The following is a 15,548-nucleotide window of genomic DNA, read 5'->3' on the forward strand; positions in this document are numbered from 1 at the left end:
CATTAGAGCTTCCTTGATAGCAACCGGCTTTTTATTTGGTTCTGAAAGCTTTTCCCGCGCAATTACCGCATAGAGAGACTTTCCTTTCCGCCAGCACACGGAGCGCAATCTCGACACCACGCCCTAAATTTGCACTGGGCATAACGCATCTGCAGATGGTACCGGAGACCCTGACCTATCGCTTGTTCTTGTCTATTCGGCTAGATGACCGACCCGGTTTATAGTTCAGTGTGTTCGCATCTACCGACAGTGTCTATTTCTTTCTTTTTTCATTTCCTACAAAGCTTCTTCGTTGTATTATTTTAGCGTTTTTTTGGACTCGCATTTCCTTCAAAGCAGGGATTAATTAGACTCATTTAACTCATTTTTACCAAGACATTCTACAATGCGACGATCAAACCGAAAATGGCTAGTTCCATGTTGAATGCCTCGGGATATATACAACACCAATCAAATGCCCGTTCAGTGTGCCGCCATGTCCCGCTGTACACCCCGCATATCCGTCGGCTACTGGTGCGGGACCGAACTGCGCATTGAACTCCGAACTTATATTGTGATCTCTGTCCTCTTCGCTGTGAAACCTCCCCGGGGGAATTGACGAATTGGTCCTGCTGCATTGTCTCGAAATTGATCATAGTCCTGAAACTCAACGCGGAACGGAACGCACTCTGTTTTAATATTAAAGATGGAAGGTATTCAAAAGCCGCAGGGTTCTGTTGTAATCATTGGAGCTGGTACACAAGGTAGACGTCTTGCACATATGGTAAGTACTGATATCCAAGATCATGAACATCTGTCTTGGTGTTAACTTATTAAAGTGGTCAAGCCGAGGTGGCACTGTCCGCCTGGTAGATTTTCAAGAGCAACAACTCCAGGATGGTCTGAAATATGTGGAACAGCTTCGTGCAGATGCTACAGACCATGAAGGAGATTGGGGGAAGATTGAGACCTCCCAACCCTCTTCTTTGCAATCTACACTGCAAGATGCATGGCTCGTTGTTGAGGTATGACTTGACCCTTTACCGATAGAACCAGTTGATTAACATGACTTGAAACCAGTGTGTGCCGGAGAACTTGCAGCTCAAGCGAAAATTGATCACCCAACTTGATGAACTTGCACCTGAACGCACAATTATTGCTTCGAACTCGAGTAGCTATGGAATCTTTGAGATTATCGAGGGTATGAGTTTGAAAAACAGCAAAAGAGTCATGAGCGCGCACTGCTGTAGGTGACTATTCAATGCCTAAGGGAATAATTCGCTAATAATTGGTATCAGACTGGCCACCAGAGACATCCGGTAATGCCTAATCCAAATTATAGTATTTTCTTTTTCGATTTGCTAACTTGGAATCCAGCAATTGAAATCATGGGCCACAAGGATAGCGATCCTAAACTGATTGATCTAGTCTTGGAGCAATGTAAAGAACATGGATTCTCACCTTTCCACGTCAAACAAGACTCTATCGGCTACATATACAACAGGTGAGTTATTCTTCTCTCTCTATTACTGCACGATAAAGTTTATAACCGTCTTCAAGAATCTGGGCTGCTATCAAGCGAGAGACTCTTCTCACATTGTCCGAAGGTGTTGCCACACCCAAAGAAATCGATGCCATTTTCAAAGACGTCTTGAAGACACCCAAGGGCCCATGTGAACAGATGGATGTTGTCGGCCTGGACGTTGTGTTGGACATTGAGAATCACTACGCCGAATCCCGGAGTGGTATTCCTACAGAGCCGCGGGAATACCTTCGGGAGATGATTCAGGGTGGAAGTCTGGGTGTCAAGAACGGCCGAGGATTTTACGACTATGAAGAACAAAAGAAATAAATCTTTCTATAGTCCATGTTGATTTACATCCATTCTGTTTGAATATCATGGCACATTTCGTACCATGTGTAGTTCTACATGCTTTCCCCTCTTCTACTTCAATAGCGAGTTCCCTCACATCACCAGCGAATCAGCTCTCAAATTCGCCTGGTCCTTCAGCATCATTGGTCTAGTGGTAGAATTCGTCGTTGCCATCGACGAGGCCCGTGTTCGATTCACGGATGATGCACATCTTTTTTTGGTTTTTGTATGTGGACTCCACGGACCCGTTAGCCGTTAGTGTTTTGCGTCGTTGTGGAGCAAAAAGAAGAACACAGAAATTACTCAAACCCCGGCGCGAAGAAAGATCAGTAGAGAAATGTGCAATCTAAATGTTTGATTGAATATGTAGCGTGAATCATGAACAATGCGCCTAATGCTCGAAAGCCATATGTGACCTTAAAACTCCGGGATACCAATCCCATTCCATCATACCATAACAAAAAACGAGCAGCTGCGCACCCATGCAGAAAGCAAGACATCAATAATTCCATGAGACATCCATTCAGTCCCATTGGCCCTTATCCAGGCCACCCAAACCACCACCAGTATGCTTACCCAGCAACTTGGCAATGTTAGATCCCCCGCTGCGTTGCTTGATGCGGAGTTCCTTCTCACGCTCACGCTCACGTGCAGCTGTATAGGAGTTGACGGCACCGCCCTTCTTGGGACCCGAAGCGGCAGCTTTGGAGACACGGTTGGAGGCGCTCGAGCTACTGGAAGATGAAGAGCCAGTTGTAACACGACGCAGAAGTTGAGGAGGCCGGAATCCAATAGGACCCTCTCCGCCGCTGCCACTGTGGAATGCAAGCTTGGAGTTTGCAGAGGCAGTGTTGGTGCCCGTGGCGGAGTTAGAGGATGCTTGTCGGAGGAGTGCAAGACGGTCGACCACTACTCCGCGCGTGCGGCGTGGATGGCTGGGTTTGGCGAAGGTGGTGTCCGATTGTGATTGATCGTCATCGCCTTCGTCCGCGCCGGGGGTATCTTCATCTTCTTGCTCATGTTCTGCATCATCGAGAGAAGCATCGTCATGGAAGGAGTCGTATTCGGGAGTTTCAGTGAGGAAGGACAACGTTTCACGAATCTCTGCTATGGTGGCTGGTTTCTTTGACATTGCACTGGCGGGGGTGCGACGGAGGCGAGCCGCCGGACGGTTGGTTGCATCTTCAGCTGATGGTTCGAGAGGGCGTTTGCGGTTCTGACCATCACTCGTCGCATCATTGGGTTGTTCTCCTGAAGCGGGGTCCTGCGATGCTGCTCCTTGGGAGGCGTCCTCTTCTTCCTCCAGGAAGTCGATATTGAAGTCATCATCAACTTCACGGTCCTGGACGGCCTTGAAGAATGCGGCCTTCTTGGGGTTCTCAGCAATCTCGCCGATTTTCTCATCTGCCAGGAGAGCGCGGCGCATCTTAGCGAACTCGCGTTGCTTCTCACGACGGCGTGCTAGGTGCTCATCGTCCGAGTCGTCGAGGTCAAAGTCATCATCCACATTCTTGCGACGACGGAGGGCTCCAGTGGTGATATCTTTCATCAACTTGGCGACATCTTTCTCGTCACGGTTGCGATCATGAACCCTAGAAGAATGTTAGTATCTTTCCATTGGCCATGTAAGACTCTTAACATACGCATTGAGTGCGGCAAGTTGCTTCTCATCGACCACCTCGCCACTGTTGTCATTGATCATCTGGCGATCAATGGCATTTTCTTCGCCGTCACTCTCATCACTGTGACCTCCAAGGCCTGCGTATTCGTCCTCAGACTCTTCGGCGGCCTCATCGACAATGTCTTTCGCCTTGCTGTTTTTCTTGTTGTATTGCGGAGCAGGATTCTTCTTTGCGGCCTTATCCTTCTTCATGACATTGAAGGCATTGGCGTCGATTTCAAAGTCACCTTCATTCTCATTCTCGTCGACTTGAGAAAGTTCAGTCGCACGTCCGCGCCGCAACATTTTGCGCTTGCGGTCAGCAATGGGCGACTGAGTTTGACCCACAAGGACCGTGTCGACGGTAGACATGGGCGGGGTACCCCTAAATCTTTTTGCTGGATCGAATGGTGAGAATACAAAGCCCTCGTCTTGGGTTGGGTCTGGCAGCTGGGATTGGGAAAACTCCGAGAAGGCATATGGCGCAGGCGACTCTGAGACTCGGGTCACACTCTGCGCGTAGCCCTCCATAAACTCGTTGTCCTGAGGCTGGGGCTGGCTGTCTGGAACAAGAACCTCTGATTCCTCCTTTCGAAGTTGAGGAACAGGTCGACCAGGGTCTGGAAGAGAGAATGGCATGGTGGCAGATTCAACTTGAGTGTCAGCACCATTGCCATCCAATGTGGAGGCAAATGCCTGGGTAAGACCTAAGGACACATCGCCCGGTGTTCCCATCCCGAGGAAGTTGGGTCGTTCGGCGGACTGTGGGACATAACTCGGGGCTCTCACAGGCGTTGAAGGTGGTTGTGGTTGGTCTTCGTCTTCGTCGTCGCTAATCACGCGAGTTGGTCGCTTCCGTCTTGCGGTAGGCATCTCGTTCTCTGCATCTGAAGGAGCCGCCTCACTCTCATCGTCAGCGGAATCGTCTTCTTCATCTGCCTCCTGTTCGATGAGATTCCCGCCGCCATTCACGCGTTCATGTTCTTCCTCCTGGTCGTCTTCATCGTCTTCATCGTCTCCTTTGCCATCACCCTCCTGGTCAGAACCGGAAAGCTCGTAGTCATCATCTTCGTCCTCGTCATCGTCGCCGCCAGCCTTCTTCCTAGCAGCTTTCTCCTGTCGGCGGATTTCATCAGCCTCTTTGCGTGCTTTGTCGACGAGATTTTCCATATCATCCTCCATCGCTGCACGCTCCTCGGCTGTTTCAATGACCACTCCCTTGGCCCTGAGTTCTTCGATGCGCTCCCGGCGCTCCTTGGCCGCTTGCTGTCGGGCCCGCCATAATAGACTTGCGGAAAGCTCTGCGGAATTCATGGAAGCCGTTTTTCGGGTAGGAGATGTCAGATACGCCAATGCCTTGAGTTTGGTCATAGAGGGGTCTTCATGCATCTGCCTAGTAGGCAGGTTTTCGAATGCTGCAATGCGACGGCACTTGCCAGGGGACGTCACCACCTCAAGATCGCTATCGGAATCGTCCAAGTCTTTCTGGTGCGCGGCAACCTCTTGCCTGGAAAGCAGCACGCGGATAGGTGGTTGCGTCAGTGGGCGCGAAACCCTCTTCAATTTGGCACCCTCTTGTTTGGGCTCAGGTACGGAAGTTGGGACCTCTTGGACTGCAGGGCCCTTTGACAATGCAGGATGCTGGTTTGACGCCAGGAGGTCTTTCGGGGCAGGTAAATCTTCTTCGTCGGCATCCATATCCATATCCACACCAGCTGCTTGAACTTGGGCATGCTCAGAATCAGCAGTCGCCTTGGTGGCGTCCAAATTCCCGAGAACTGGAGAAGTATGTGGAGTATCTTTGGTTTTGTTGCGTAGTTCTCCGTCAGAGGAATTTTGTGATCCGACTGCTGACGATGAATTTGCCACGAGCTGCTCGGCCGGGGTAGCGGGTTGCATGAAGTTGAATTTGGCGAAGAGGCTTTCCTTGGTAATTTTTTTCTTTGTCTGGGCCTGGTGAGCTAGTTGCATGTTACGGCTCATTCGCTGAGTCTCCTGCCTCATTTCATCCAGTGCCTTCTTGCTGGCTTTCCGGGGCTGACGAGCCTTCTGGGAGAGCTTGCTCGCAGAACGAGGATCATCAGCACCGCTCTCCTCACCTGAGAGGACCTGTGAGCTAAACTGCTCAAGCTGAACTCTTCGGATGGCCTTCTTCTTTTCGGCTTCGGCTTTCTCTCGCTCCTCACGTTCCTTACGCTTTTGAGCGACAAGAGACAGGAAACGGGCGTTTCCTTTGGGCTTGTTCTCGGTGGCATTTTCTGTGTCTTCATTTTGGGTGTCTGGGTCGTCATGCGGTTCGCCTGGAGAGGATACGAAGAGAGGAGAGTCGGGTCTAGAACGGGGAGGGCTTTGGCTTGTTCTGTTGTCGGCCCTGGGCGAGTTGGTTGTGGATTTATGCTTTCTCCTCGGACCGGCCATAGGTAGATCATCATCATCACCACTAGATTCGCCGATGGGTGTGCGTTGTGATTCTTTCTGCTGGGGCATCTCGTCCTGTTTCTTTTCTAATCGGATCGCCTTTGACACGCGAGCAAATGCTGAATCTTCGTTCTCAGGTTCAGCCGGTCTAGAATTACCCTGTAAACGGGCAGCCATACGGCCTTTTGGTCGGAAAATCTCATCTGCGCTGTCTGAATCGTCTGCTGAGTCGTGCAATGGGCCATTCTCGCGTGTATCGGCAGCCGGCACCGAATCACGCCCTAGATCAAGCTTCGAGACAGCATTTGTTGATTTGGCAATTTGGGTGTCGTCTTCCGAGTCGCTGTCGAATTCTGCCATCATGGCCTTGATCTTCTGGCCGGGCGTAATAATGTTCGGCGAATCACCTGTGGGCGACGCGGAACGCGTCGACCGTGGTGTGGATGGTGAGGACATGTCGTGAATATTATGGTGAATTATGGTAGATTTTAGGAAATAATGTCCATGGTGATATCGATTGTACCTATGGGCGGGCTTTGAGACTTCCAAGGTCCGGAATAAGGTGGAGTGGACGCCAGGTTCAAGGGCGCATAGTCTGAACGCGATGCGCGTTCCTCGCGTTGCTAGGCCCCACACGTGACCTTATCTTATCGCCTAGTTTCTCTCCCAAGTGGGCGTTAATTGGATTTATGATTGCTACGGCCAACTATGGAAATGAGTATTGTAATAGCAAGTGATATTTTCTCATTTTAATATTTTTTTGTAGGGGGTTTTTGTGTGATTCTGGTGGAAGCACCTCTTTCGGTAGATCAATGCTGCGCTGTTAACAACGATGGGAGTGTTGCTCATGCTGTTCTTCGCAGGAATCTCATAATACAAAGCTGGATGCTATTTTGTGAATAGACGCCGAGATCACCCACGGACTCCTCAAATATCGCGTAACAAAAAAACAGAAGCAAAAAAAAGATACAATCACAATGCGGGCGAGGCTTTGAGCCAATCACCGCCACGGGTCCTTAAGAAATTAGAATTGTTCGGGGGAATCATGGAATCAGAACCAATGAAACTTCTCAAGTAAATCGGTTCGCCGAACATACGGCATCGAACGGAAACGCAGGACAAAACGGCATTTCTAACTGAGATTAAATCTCGATGTCAATGTCCATATCGAGGGCCGCAATGTTCTCATCATCGGTGTTGCGGTAACTGATCATGAAGCCATTCTTGGGCTTCTTTGGAGTGACGCGAGAGGCAGCAGTTCCCTTCTGTGCGGGACTACCGTTGGATTTTGCGGTATCGGGGGTATTTTTCTGGTCGTCCACAGAAGCGGCGTCGGCAGCAGCGGATTTAGCTGCCCCGCTGAGATCGTGGTGAGTTTTCGCCACTGTTCGGACGCGCATAAAGGGATTTGGAGCAGCCTCTCCGCGGGCAACGGCCTCGGCTGCCTTCTTAGCAGCCTTTCTCTCCTCGAGCTGAGCACGACGACCGTTCTCAATGTTAAGCTTCTGGTTTCGAAGGTTGATCTGGTGGACTCGTTCGGCTTCCGATGGACCCCTGTCGACCTCTTTCTTGACAAGGCTTGTTCCCCAGGACAAGGTCGGATTAACCATTTTCTGCAATTCTGCCTCAATCTTCTCGGCTTCCTCCATGTTTCCGTTCATTTTAGCGAATTCCAGATTTCTTTCAAGTTCCAGACGATTAAGCACATTCTTCTTTTGGTCGAAAGTACCCTGGCGACGGAGTTTCTCGTTCAGCTCCTCCCGAGTGAATGTATGATTGAGGAGGCGGTTGATATCGGCAACTTTCGACTCAACTTTGCCCTTTGTAGCCAGCTTGCAATCCTCAACAGCGAGGGTCTGAACATAACGGCGGTACTCGGCCTAGTTGTCTGTTAGTTGGCTTGCAAGATTTGAGATATTAGAGGGGGGGGGAAACGAACCTCCGTAAGTGGAGAATTGGAGAAAGTGACGAATGGGAAGTCCCTGACAGCCTTTCCGTGTGCCAACTTGACATACTGATCGGTGACAAATGAGCGACCGTTTTCGCCCTCCAAGGCGTATGGCTTGCCCTGGGAGATTCCTAGAGAAAGGTCAGCATGCATAAACAAGCGAGGCAGTATAAGTTCTTACCAGTAATCAGGCCCAGGCGATATTCATTCTGACCACTCTCGGGGTGCGGGCCAATGCTCAGCCGAGCGTAGCAGCCGATCATAGCGTTCTCAAATCCGGGGTAGAAGCACACTTTGGCAAAGTTATTACGTCCAACTTGAGCACGTCGGATTTCCCGAAGCTCGGCGGGCGGGTCATCCTTGGGAATGGAAACAGAACGGCCAACGCGGTCATCCAATTCAAGATCACTCTCGGCATCAGCATCTTCATCAGAAACATCAGATCCCATGGAGCGCGAACGGCGGCGCGATTTTGTGGGGTCTCGGCGACGGAGTTCATCCCGCTTGCCCTTCTGCTCACGCTGGCGCTTGTAAGCCTCGATGGCCCCGGACGTTTCTCCGACTTTGCGGCCTCCAAGAGTGGTCTTCTGGCGCGAGCTCTTGCGTTGATTATCATCCAAGCCGGCGGAGCCTGCCTTTCGCTTGGCTTTCTTAGCTGCCCGTGCTTCCTCGCGCGAGCGAGAGGCTAGAAGGCGGCGTAGAGCCAGATCCTGGTTGTGGCGATCGACTTGCTGGGCACGTTCGGACAGGGTTTCCTCGCGCTGGATTTCAGGCATAGCCATGATGTCCTTTTTGTCCTGAGCCGAGTAGTATAACTTGTCATATGGGAAGATGGGGCGATCCTCGTCGTTGTCGTCGGAGTTGTCGGCCTCTGACTCGGACTCGGACATTGGGGCAGACTGAAGCGAGTGACGGGATCCATCGTCAGACCTGTATAGATTGCCGGGTCAGTTCGGCTCTTAATTATCAAAATAGAGGGGCGCTGCTCACACTTCACCCTCCGATTCATCTTTCGCAGGCTTGCGGGATCGGCGCCCCACCGATTTGGCAGTTCCTTTGCGAGCCATGGCTGCAGGTGAGGTATCTCGATCTTGGTCGCGTGAAGAAGCGGAGTGCGCTGGTGATTTGGGGGGTGGTGAAGTTTCCTCCTCAGAGTCACCCGCCAGAGCGAGCAGCTCAGCATCCAAATCGTCCGCCATTGTGAATATCTCTCAATATACTTATACCCTCAATAGAACTCAATGAACAAAGTGCCTATATATCAATAGGCATTCAACAGCCCTAAAACAATAGGAGTATTCGTACTCCTGTGGACTTATTCCCTCCTTTCCAGGAGTCGTTCCAAAAATGGAGAAGTTGGCAAGACTTGCAAAAGGTGGTCCAAAACGTCTGTTCCAGATGGAGTAATGTCCCAAGTTCAACAGACACTCTATACACGGGACGAAGGGAGAACGTAATGGAGGGTATCGTAAAAAACAGGTAGATGGTCGTCGCAAGTTGGCCTTAGCCGTCAACTTCATGACGTTCAATGCCAAGCCGATTGTAAGCGCGCGGCAGCGCCAAGGCGGTATAAGCGACCAATACGCGACCTCTTGAGCTTCGTCCCTGGAATTGGCTTCATTAGTAGTCCAATTTGATTTCTCGATGTTGCCTTTACCTATTCTGCGCAGGTGCGCCTTGTCGCATTGCCGTTATTCTGCACCTGCAACAACTCCTATTTTTCTCGATTTCCTCGCGCCGTCAACATCTCACCATGGCCAATGTCGGCAGGCTTCAACCACCACCGGCACCTCCGGTGGCCCCAAACCTCTATATGTTCTTAGCAAAGAGCAGCGAGAATTCATGGACAGCGCCCTGCGAGTGAATCAGGCCGGTGAGCTTGCCGCAACGCTGATCTACAAAGCGCAAACACCTCAGATCGTCCGCTCATACCCACACCTCCGACCCTTGATGAAACACATGTACGACCAGGAAGCCGGGCACCTCAAGACTTTCAATCACCTCATCGCCAAGCACCAGATCCGTCCGACCGCCATGTATCCGGCATGGGAGGTAGCTGCCACATTTTTAGGTTGGTCGACAGCGGCATTGGGTCGCGAAGCTGCGATGGCGTGCACCGAAGCCGTGGAGACTGAAATTGGATCACACTACAACGACCAAGTAAGAGAGATTCTGTCTTGGGAGGCAGATGCTGAAAGGCGGGGGGAGGAGCTAGATGAGGAGCTTAAAGAAATGTTGGCCACATTCCGGAGAATTCGTGACGAGGAACTAGAACATCTCGACCATGCCGTGGCCAACGACTCAAAGGAGGCGAAGCCCTACGATCCGCTCGTTGATGTCATTCGTCTTGGATGCAGGACCGCTATCAAGATCAGCGAGAAGCTTTGATACGACAATTTCGTGGGACGCATGTGCCGGGGTTGCGTCGCCATTTATATATCCTGCTGCCATCCAGGACTCTTATGTACTATACCGACTACTCATCTCGATATTGCTAGCTATATTCAACATTGTATATTCTAATTCCAATTTATGTGCCCGATCTAATCTATTTCTCGTCGCAGGGTATCAATAAAATAACCGCCTTCTTTAGGTTCATTGGTGTCTGACTTTTATCCCCCGGTAGTGTGGCCAGCACCGTTCACTCAAGAGTCAATGGGGTTTTGCTCCAAGTATTCAATGAAGTTTTGGGAGAATCGGACAGCCTGTTGGTACACTTCCTCGAAGCCATTAGCACCCCCATAGTAAGGATCCTTAACCACCTCACCGCTGCCAACACGATCGTGCAGTTTTCCACCCTTGCCGAAATCACCAAACAACCGCACATCGGCAACCTTCGTATCAGCCCCGTATGCACCGATGGCAGCATCGACGTGCGAGCGCGTACTCCTCGAGCTTGGCTTGGTGTCGGTCTTCCTCTGCAGTGTCGCAATGACCGAATCGCGCACATCCTGCAGGTCGCGGAGATTCGACTTGTCCATAGCGAGCACGTAGTCAAATGTGAGGAAGTCTTCCCTTGTCACTCTACGGGCAGCATGCTCGTAATCGGTGATTTTGTGGCGGCGCAAAGTAGACATGGTGCGGGAGTCGGGCGGCTCGAGGCTGTGGTAGGCGGCTGTACCGGCGGAGTCGATCTCACCGACAGAGGGGTGAGCCCCGGCCATGTTGCGGAACACTCCTTCAGCCATGGGGGAACGACCTAAACTGGATTAGTATATCGTAATGGCGGAGAAAAAACCGAGTATGACGAACAGATGTTTCCCAGGCAGACAAATAACACCTTGGCGGGGCGCGCGTTCGAGTTGGAAGCCATAGTGGGGTAGCGGGGATCAAAGGAATCTTTTTATGATTCTTTTTAAGGATATGCAGAGCTAGGAAGTAAGTGACACAATAGTAATAGACAATAGTATACAAGGAACGACCTGGTTCGAGTTTGACGATGCAAGGCGGGGGGGGGGGGGTTATCGATAGGCCCTAAGTTGGGGTCTCCACCAGCCTTGGAGAGATGTTTTCACTTGCATTACTCAGTACGGAGTACGTGCTGCATATATGTCGTACACCAAAAGAAAGCAGGAACAAAGCAAAAACTACAAGATGTGCAGAACAAGGCACAAACCTAGCATATTGAAGCTAGAGGTAGATTACCTATTCATAGTAGGAACAGGCAGCTGTTTTTTTTTTTAACTCAAAAGAAAAAGAAAAGGAACAGTGACCCCCAATGACCTCAGATGCTAAAAAAAGAAACAGGAAATGAGTATGGTACTCCATAGAACTGACTGCCACTGGCTGCCCACTGAGGCAGTGGACTTGGTTAGGGCTGAGATAATGGATGAGCCACATATGACAAGCCTAATGTGGCTGAGTTCCAGTCAGTTGGCCCAGTAACAAGATCGTCCACTTCAAGTGGAGTTTCTCCTCTTAACATCAACCCGTGGCTCAAAGGTTTCAGGACTTCCCAAGGCTCTTTGATTACTGCAATATCATTGGAGCTTTTGTTCCGAAGCACCTGAAGATTTTGCTCTCTTTTTTTTTTATCTAGAGACTGTGCCCTGCATCTCTATACAACAGGCCTAATCAGCGTGTGAAGATATCTCCACAAGGCAGTGCGGAGCAGCACGGACACTTTTGATTCGTCCCCATATCCACCATATCGTTGCCAGGAATCGACAGGCGTCGTAAACAAGAGGGCAACCCGGATTTTATTCCACATTTTTTTTGATCGCTGTTCTTCTTCACCTTCGGCGCTATCGTGTGACAATCCATAATCCATATACCCTCTCCTTGGATCGAATTTCGCTTGCAATCCTCCTTCATATCTGAAACGACGCCGAGAATTCGGATCCGTTAAATCGGACTAGTGATCTCTCCCGCTGACGCTTAATATTCCACTCGGCGCTCCTGGCGCAATCTCCAACAACCCCCTGCTACAAACTTGGGGCGGGATAATCTGAACTTGATCCCAAGGCTCCTCCATTATGGCCTACAATCGTGTGGGCGCCGGTACGTACTCCTCTCGCCTTATTGGACCCCCCGCCTCCCTCTCACTCTTTTCATATTACCCACGCATTCTCCATCTTTCTGAAACTGCGCAAATCAGTGCAGGTCATTGATTCAATGGTCTCAGTACAAATTGCGACGTCAAATTATTGCCTTTCAAGCTTTCATTAAAGAATCTTTGACGTCTCAAAACTAACCATGTCACGACCAGACCCGTTCGGAGACGAGCATACCTCGCCCATCTTGAATCCCTCCCATCTTACGGGATACAGCAATCGCACTCCTTCCCCCGGGCGACCACTGGAGCATGGCTACCAGCTCTCGGACAACCCATATGGGCCCCAGTCGCATCTTCCCATGCCATCCAGTGATCGCTTGGCCGAACAACCCACAGTGAGTATTACGAGACCACAGCGAAATATGCTGTGTAGGAATGAATACTGACAATCTACCTTGGAAATAGTACTCCGTCGAGAATGTTGATCACTCTTATGGCCATCATGACCCATATGACGCACACCATCCTTATCCTGGCCAGGAGTATGCGGTCGACCCCGAAGCCCATCACGACGCCTACTACACCCAACCCTACCAGCCTACACATACCCCACATGATGATTATGACCTAGGCCAGTACCCAGAGGGAGGACACACTCCCTTTGAAGTTGATCAGCCTATGCTGCAACCGAGCGAAAACCCCTTCGAGCCGAACCCGTATACTGAGTTCCAGGATGAACCGGCCCCGACTCCCAGCCCAGCGCCTATACGCCGTTGGAAGACTGTGAAAGAAGTCCAACTTTTCAACGGCAACCTCGTCCTCGATTGTCCCATTGCGCCGAGACTACTCAGCCAAGTACCCCACGCAGAGCCACCAGGTCGCGATGAATTCACGCACATGCGATATTCGGCAGCGACATGCGATCCTGCCGATTTCTTCGAAGAGCGATTTACCCTCCGCCAGAAGCTTTTCGCAAAGCCTCGCAACACCGAACTCTTCATCGTCGTGACCATGTACAATGAAGATGACTTCCTCTTTGCGCGCACCATGTCCGGTGTGTTCAAGAACATTGATTACATGTGTTCGCGCACAAGCAGCAAAACGTGGGGCAAGGATTCGTGGAAGAAGATTGTAGTCTGTATCATTAGCGATGGTCGTGCCAAGATCAACCCTCGGACGCGCGCTGTGCTGGCAGGTCTGGGTGTCTATCAGGACGGCATTGCGAAGCAACAAGTCAACGGAAAGGACGTTACCGCGCACATCTACGAGTACACTACTCAAGTTGGGTTGGAGGTGAAGGGCACCCAAGTGCATCTCAAGCCTCGATCTGGTCCTCCTGTGCAGCTGATCTTCTGTTTGAAGGAAAAGAATCAGAAAAAAATCAACTCTCATAGATGGTTCTTCCAAGCCTTCGGTCGTGTTTTGGACCCCAACATTTGTGTCCTCTTGGATGCGGGTACCAAACCTGGCAAGGACTCGATCTATCACCTCTGGAAGGCCTTCGATGTCGAGCCCATGTGCGGTGGTGCATGTGGTGAGATCAAGGTCATGTTGTCTCACGGCAAGAAATTGCTGAACCCGCTGGTGGCTGGTCAAAATTTCGAGTACAAGCTCAGCAACATTCTCGATAAACCGCTTGAGTCTTCATTCGGTTTCATTACTGTGCTGCCCGGTGCGTTCTCCGCCTACCGGTTCGTCGCACTCCAAAACGACAAGAACGGCCAAGGTCCACTAGAGCGGTACTTCCTAGGTGAGAAGATGCACGGTGCCAATGCCGGTATCTTCACAGCCAACATGTACTTGGCCGAGGATCGAATCTTATGTTTCGAGATTGTCTCTAAGCGGAAGTGCCGATGGCTCCTTCAGTACGTTAAGTCGTCAACTGGTGAAACCGATGTGCCTGATCAGATGGCCGAGTTCATTCTCCAGCGTCGTCGTTGGCTGAATGGCAGTTTCTTCGCTGCAGTTTACGCCATTGCCCATTTCTACCAGATCTTCCGGAGTGACCACAGCATGATTCGCAAGTGTATGTTGATGGTTGAGTTCGTCTATCAAACAATTGCGATGATTTTCGCGTGGTTCGGAATTGTACGATCCCTCCCCTAGACCATTATCTTTTTATCTATGCTAACACCTTGCGCAGGGTAATTTCTTCTTGGTTTTCCACATCTTGACAACATACTTGGGCTCAGATGATCTACTGGGTACTGCTGGTAAGGTTCTAGGTATTGTCTTTGAATGGCTATACCTGGCAACTCTTGTTACGTGCTTCGTTTTAGCTCTTGGTAATCGACCCGGCGGATCCAACAAGTTCTATATGACCATGGTCTATTTCTGGATCGTGATTATGATATATCTTGCATTCGCTGCCATTTTCGTCACGGTGAAATCGATCCAAACAGAGGTGGCCTCAAACACCTTTACGGTCAGCGAACTATTTACCAACAAGACGTTCTTTTCTATCATTGTCTCCCTTGGATCGACCTATGTCATGTGGTTCCTCGCCTCGTTCATCTTCCTGGACCCATGGCACATGTTCACCAGTGTAAGTTATCCTGTGAATCTAATTTTGATGAGTCTTCTAACATCCTCCAGTTCATTCAATACATCTTGCTCACGCCAACCTACATCAACGTCCTCAACATTTACGCATTTTGCAACACCCACGATATCACATGGGGTACCAAGGGAGACGACAAGGCCGAGAAACTGCCCTCTGCCCACCTTAAGCCCGGCGGTAAAGTCGACGTCAACATTCCGCAAGACGATGGCGACCTTAACGCGCAGTATGAGTCGGAGTTGGCCAAGTTCGCCATGAAGCCCCCCAAGGAGATCCAGGTTATTTCCGAGGAAGAGAAGCAAGCCGACTACTACAAGGGATTCCGCAGTGCCGTCGTACTCGCCTGGGTATTCTGCAACTTTGCTCTTGGTGCCGTTGTTCTGAGTGCTGCCGGCTTGGAAACCTTCGAGGACACATCTGATGACGATGCGCAGACTGAACGCTCCATGATCTACATGGAAGTTGTTCTCTGGAGTGTTGCTGGTCTGTCAATGTTCAAGTTCATAGGCGCAATGTGGTACCTGGTTGTTCGTATGGTGAGTTATCTTCCTTGCACTACTATTTTCGTTGACCGCCCACTAACATTCACACTCTAGTTCCGTGGCGTTTGATTTA

The 15,548-nt window shown here is 50.5% G+C and overlaps 6 protein-coding genes across 6 annotated transcripts; 3 read left to right on the forward strand and 3 right to left on the reverse strand.

Annotated features, from left to right (window-relative positions):
• Nucleotides 1-685: 685 nt before the first annotated feature.
• N7455_008227 (3-hydroxyacyl-CoA dehydrogenase family protein) lies at nt 686-1,831 on the forward strand (the record flags this gene model as incomplete). Its single annotated transcript, XM_040959132.2, has 6 exons — nt 686-763; nt 819-1,004; nt 1,060-1,225; nt 1,278-1,298; nt 1,357-1,483; nt 1,540-1,831. The coding sequence occupies 6 exons, from the start codon at nt 686-688 to the stop codon at nt 1,829-1,831; spliced, it is 870 nt and encodes a 289-aa protein (XP_040810411.2).
• Nucleotides 1,832-2,375: 544 nt separating this feature from the next.
• On the reverse strand, nt 2,376-6,386 carry N7455_008228 (uncharacterized protein; the record flags this gene model as incomplete). The annotated part of the gene is made up of 2 exons (XM_040959136.2): nt 2,376-3,444; nt 3,496-6,386. 2 exons carry the CDS (start codon nt 6,384-6,386, stop codon nt 2,376-2,378), a joined length of 3,960 nt encoding a protein of 1,319 aa, XP_040810414.2.
• Nucleotides 6,387-7,072: 686 nt separating this feature from the next.
• N7455_008229 (RNA polymerase-associated protein) lies at nt 7,073-9,077 on the reverse strand (the record flags this gene model as incomplete). The annotated part of the gene is made up of 4 exons (XM_040959074.2): nt 7,073-7,810; nt 7,870-8,009; nt 8,060-8,808; nt 8,869-9,077. The coding sequence occupies 4 exons, from the start codon at nt 9,075-9,077 to the stop codon at nt 7,073-7,075; spliced, it is 1,836 nt and encodes a 611-aa protein (XP_040810384.2).
• Nucleotides 9,078-9,522: 445 nt separating this feature from the next.
• N7455_008230 (demethoxyubiquinone hydroxylase family protein) lies at nt 9,523-10,266 on the forward strand (the record flags this gene model as incomplete). Its single annotated transcript, XM_040959073.2, has 1 exon — nt 9,523-10,266. One exon carries the CDS (start codon nt 9,523-9,525, stop codon nt 10,264-10,266), a length of 744 nt encoding a protein of 247 aa, XP_040810469.2.
• A 257-nt stretch (nt 10,267-10,523) lies between these two features.
• On the reverse strand, nt 10,524-11,191 carry ltpA (tyrosine protein phosphatase LTP1; the record flags this gene model as incomplete). Its single annotated transcript, XM_040959142.2, has 2 exons — nt 10,524-11,077; nt 11,131-11,191. The coding sequence occupies 2 exons, from the start codon at nt 11,189-11,191 to the stop codon at nt 10,524-10,526; spliced, it is 615 nt and encodes a 204-aa protein (XP_040810401.1).
• A 1,162-nt stretch (nt 11,192-12,353) lies between these two features.
• chsA (uncharacterized protein) lies at nt 12,354-15,544 on the forward strand (the record flags this gene model as incomplete). The annotated part of the gene is made up of 6 exons (XM_040959169.2): nt 12,354-12,378; nt 12,587-12,768; nt 12,839-14,461; nt 14,517-14,918; nt 14,969-15,469; nt 15,530-15,544. The coding sequence occupies 6 exons, from the start codon at nt 12,354-12,356 to the stop codon at nt 15,542-15,544; spliced, it is 2,748 nt and encodes a 915-aa protein (XP_040810447.2).
• Nucleotides 15,545-15,548: the final 4 nt, after the last annotated feature.

Source organism: Penicillium solitum (assembly GCF_028829755.1).
Source record: "Penicillium solitum strain IBT 25940 chromosome Unknown utg000005l_segment0_segment0, whole genome shotgun sequence".
Taxonomy (NCBI): domain Eukaryota; kingdom Fungi; phylum Ascomycota; class Eurotiomycetes; order Eurotiales; family Aspergillaceae; genus Penicillium; species Penicillium solitum.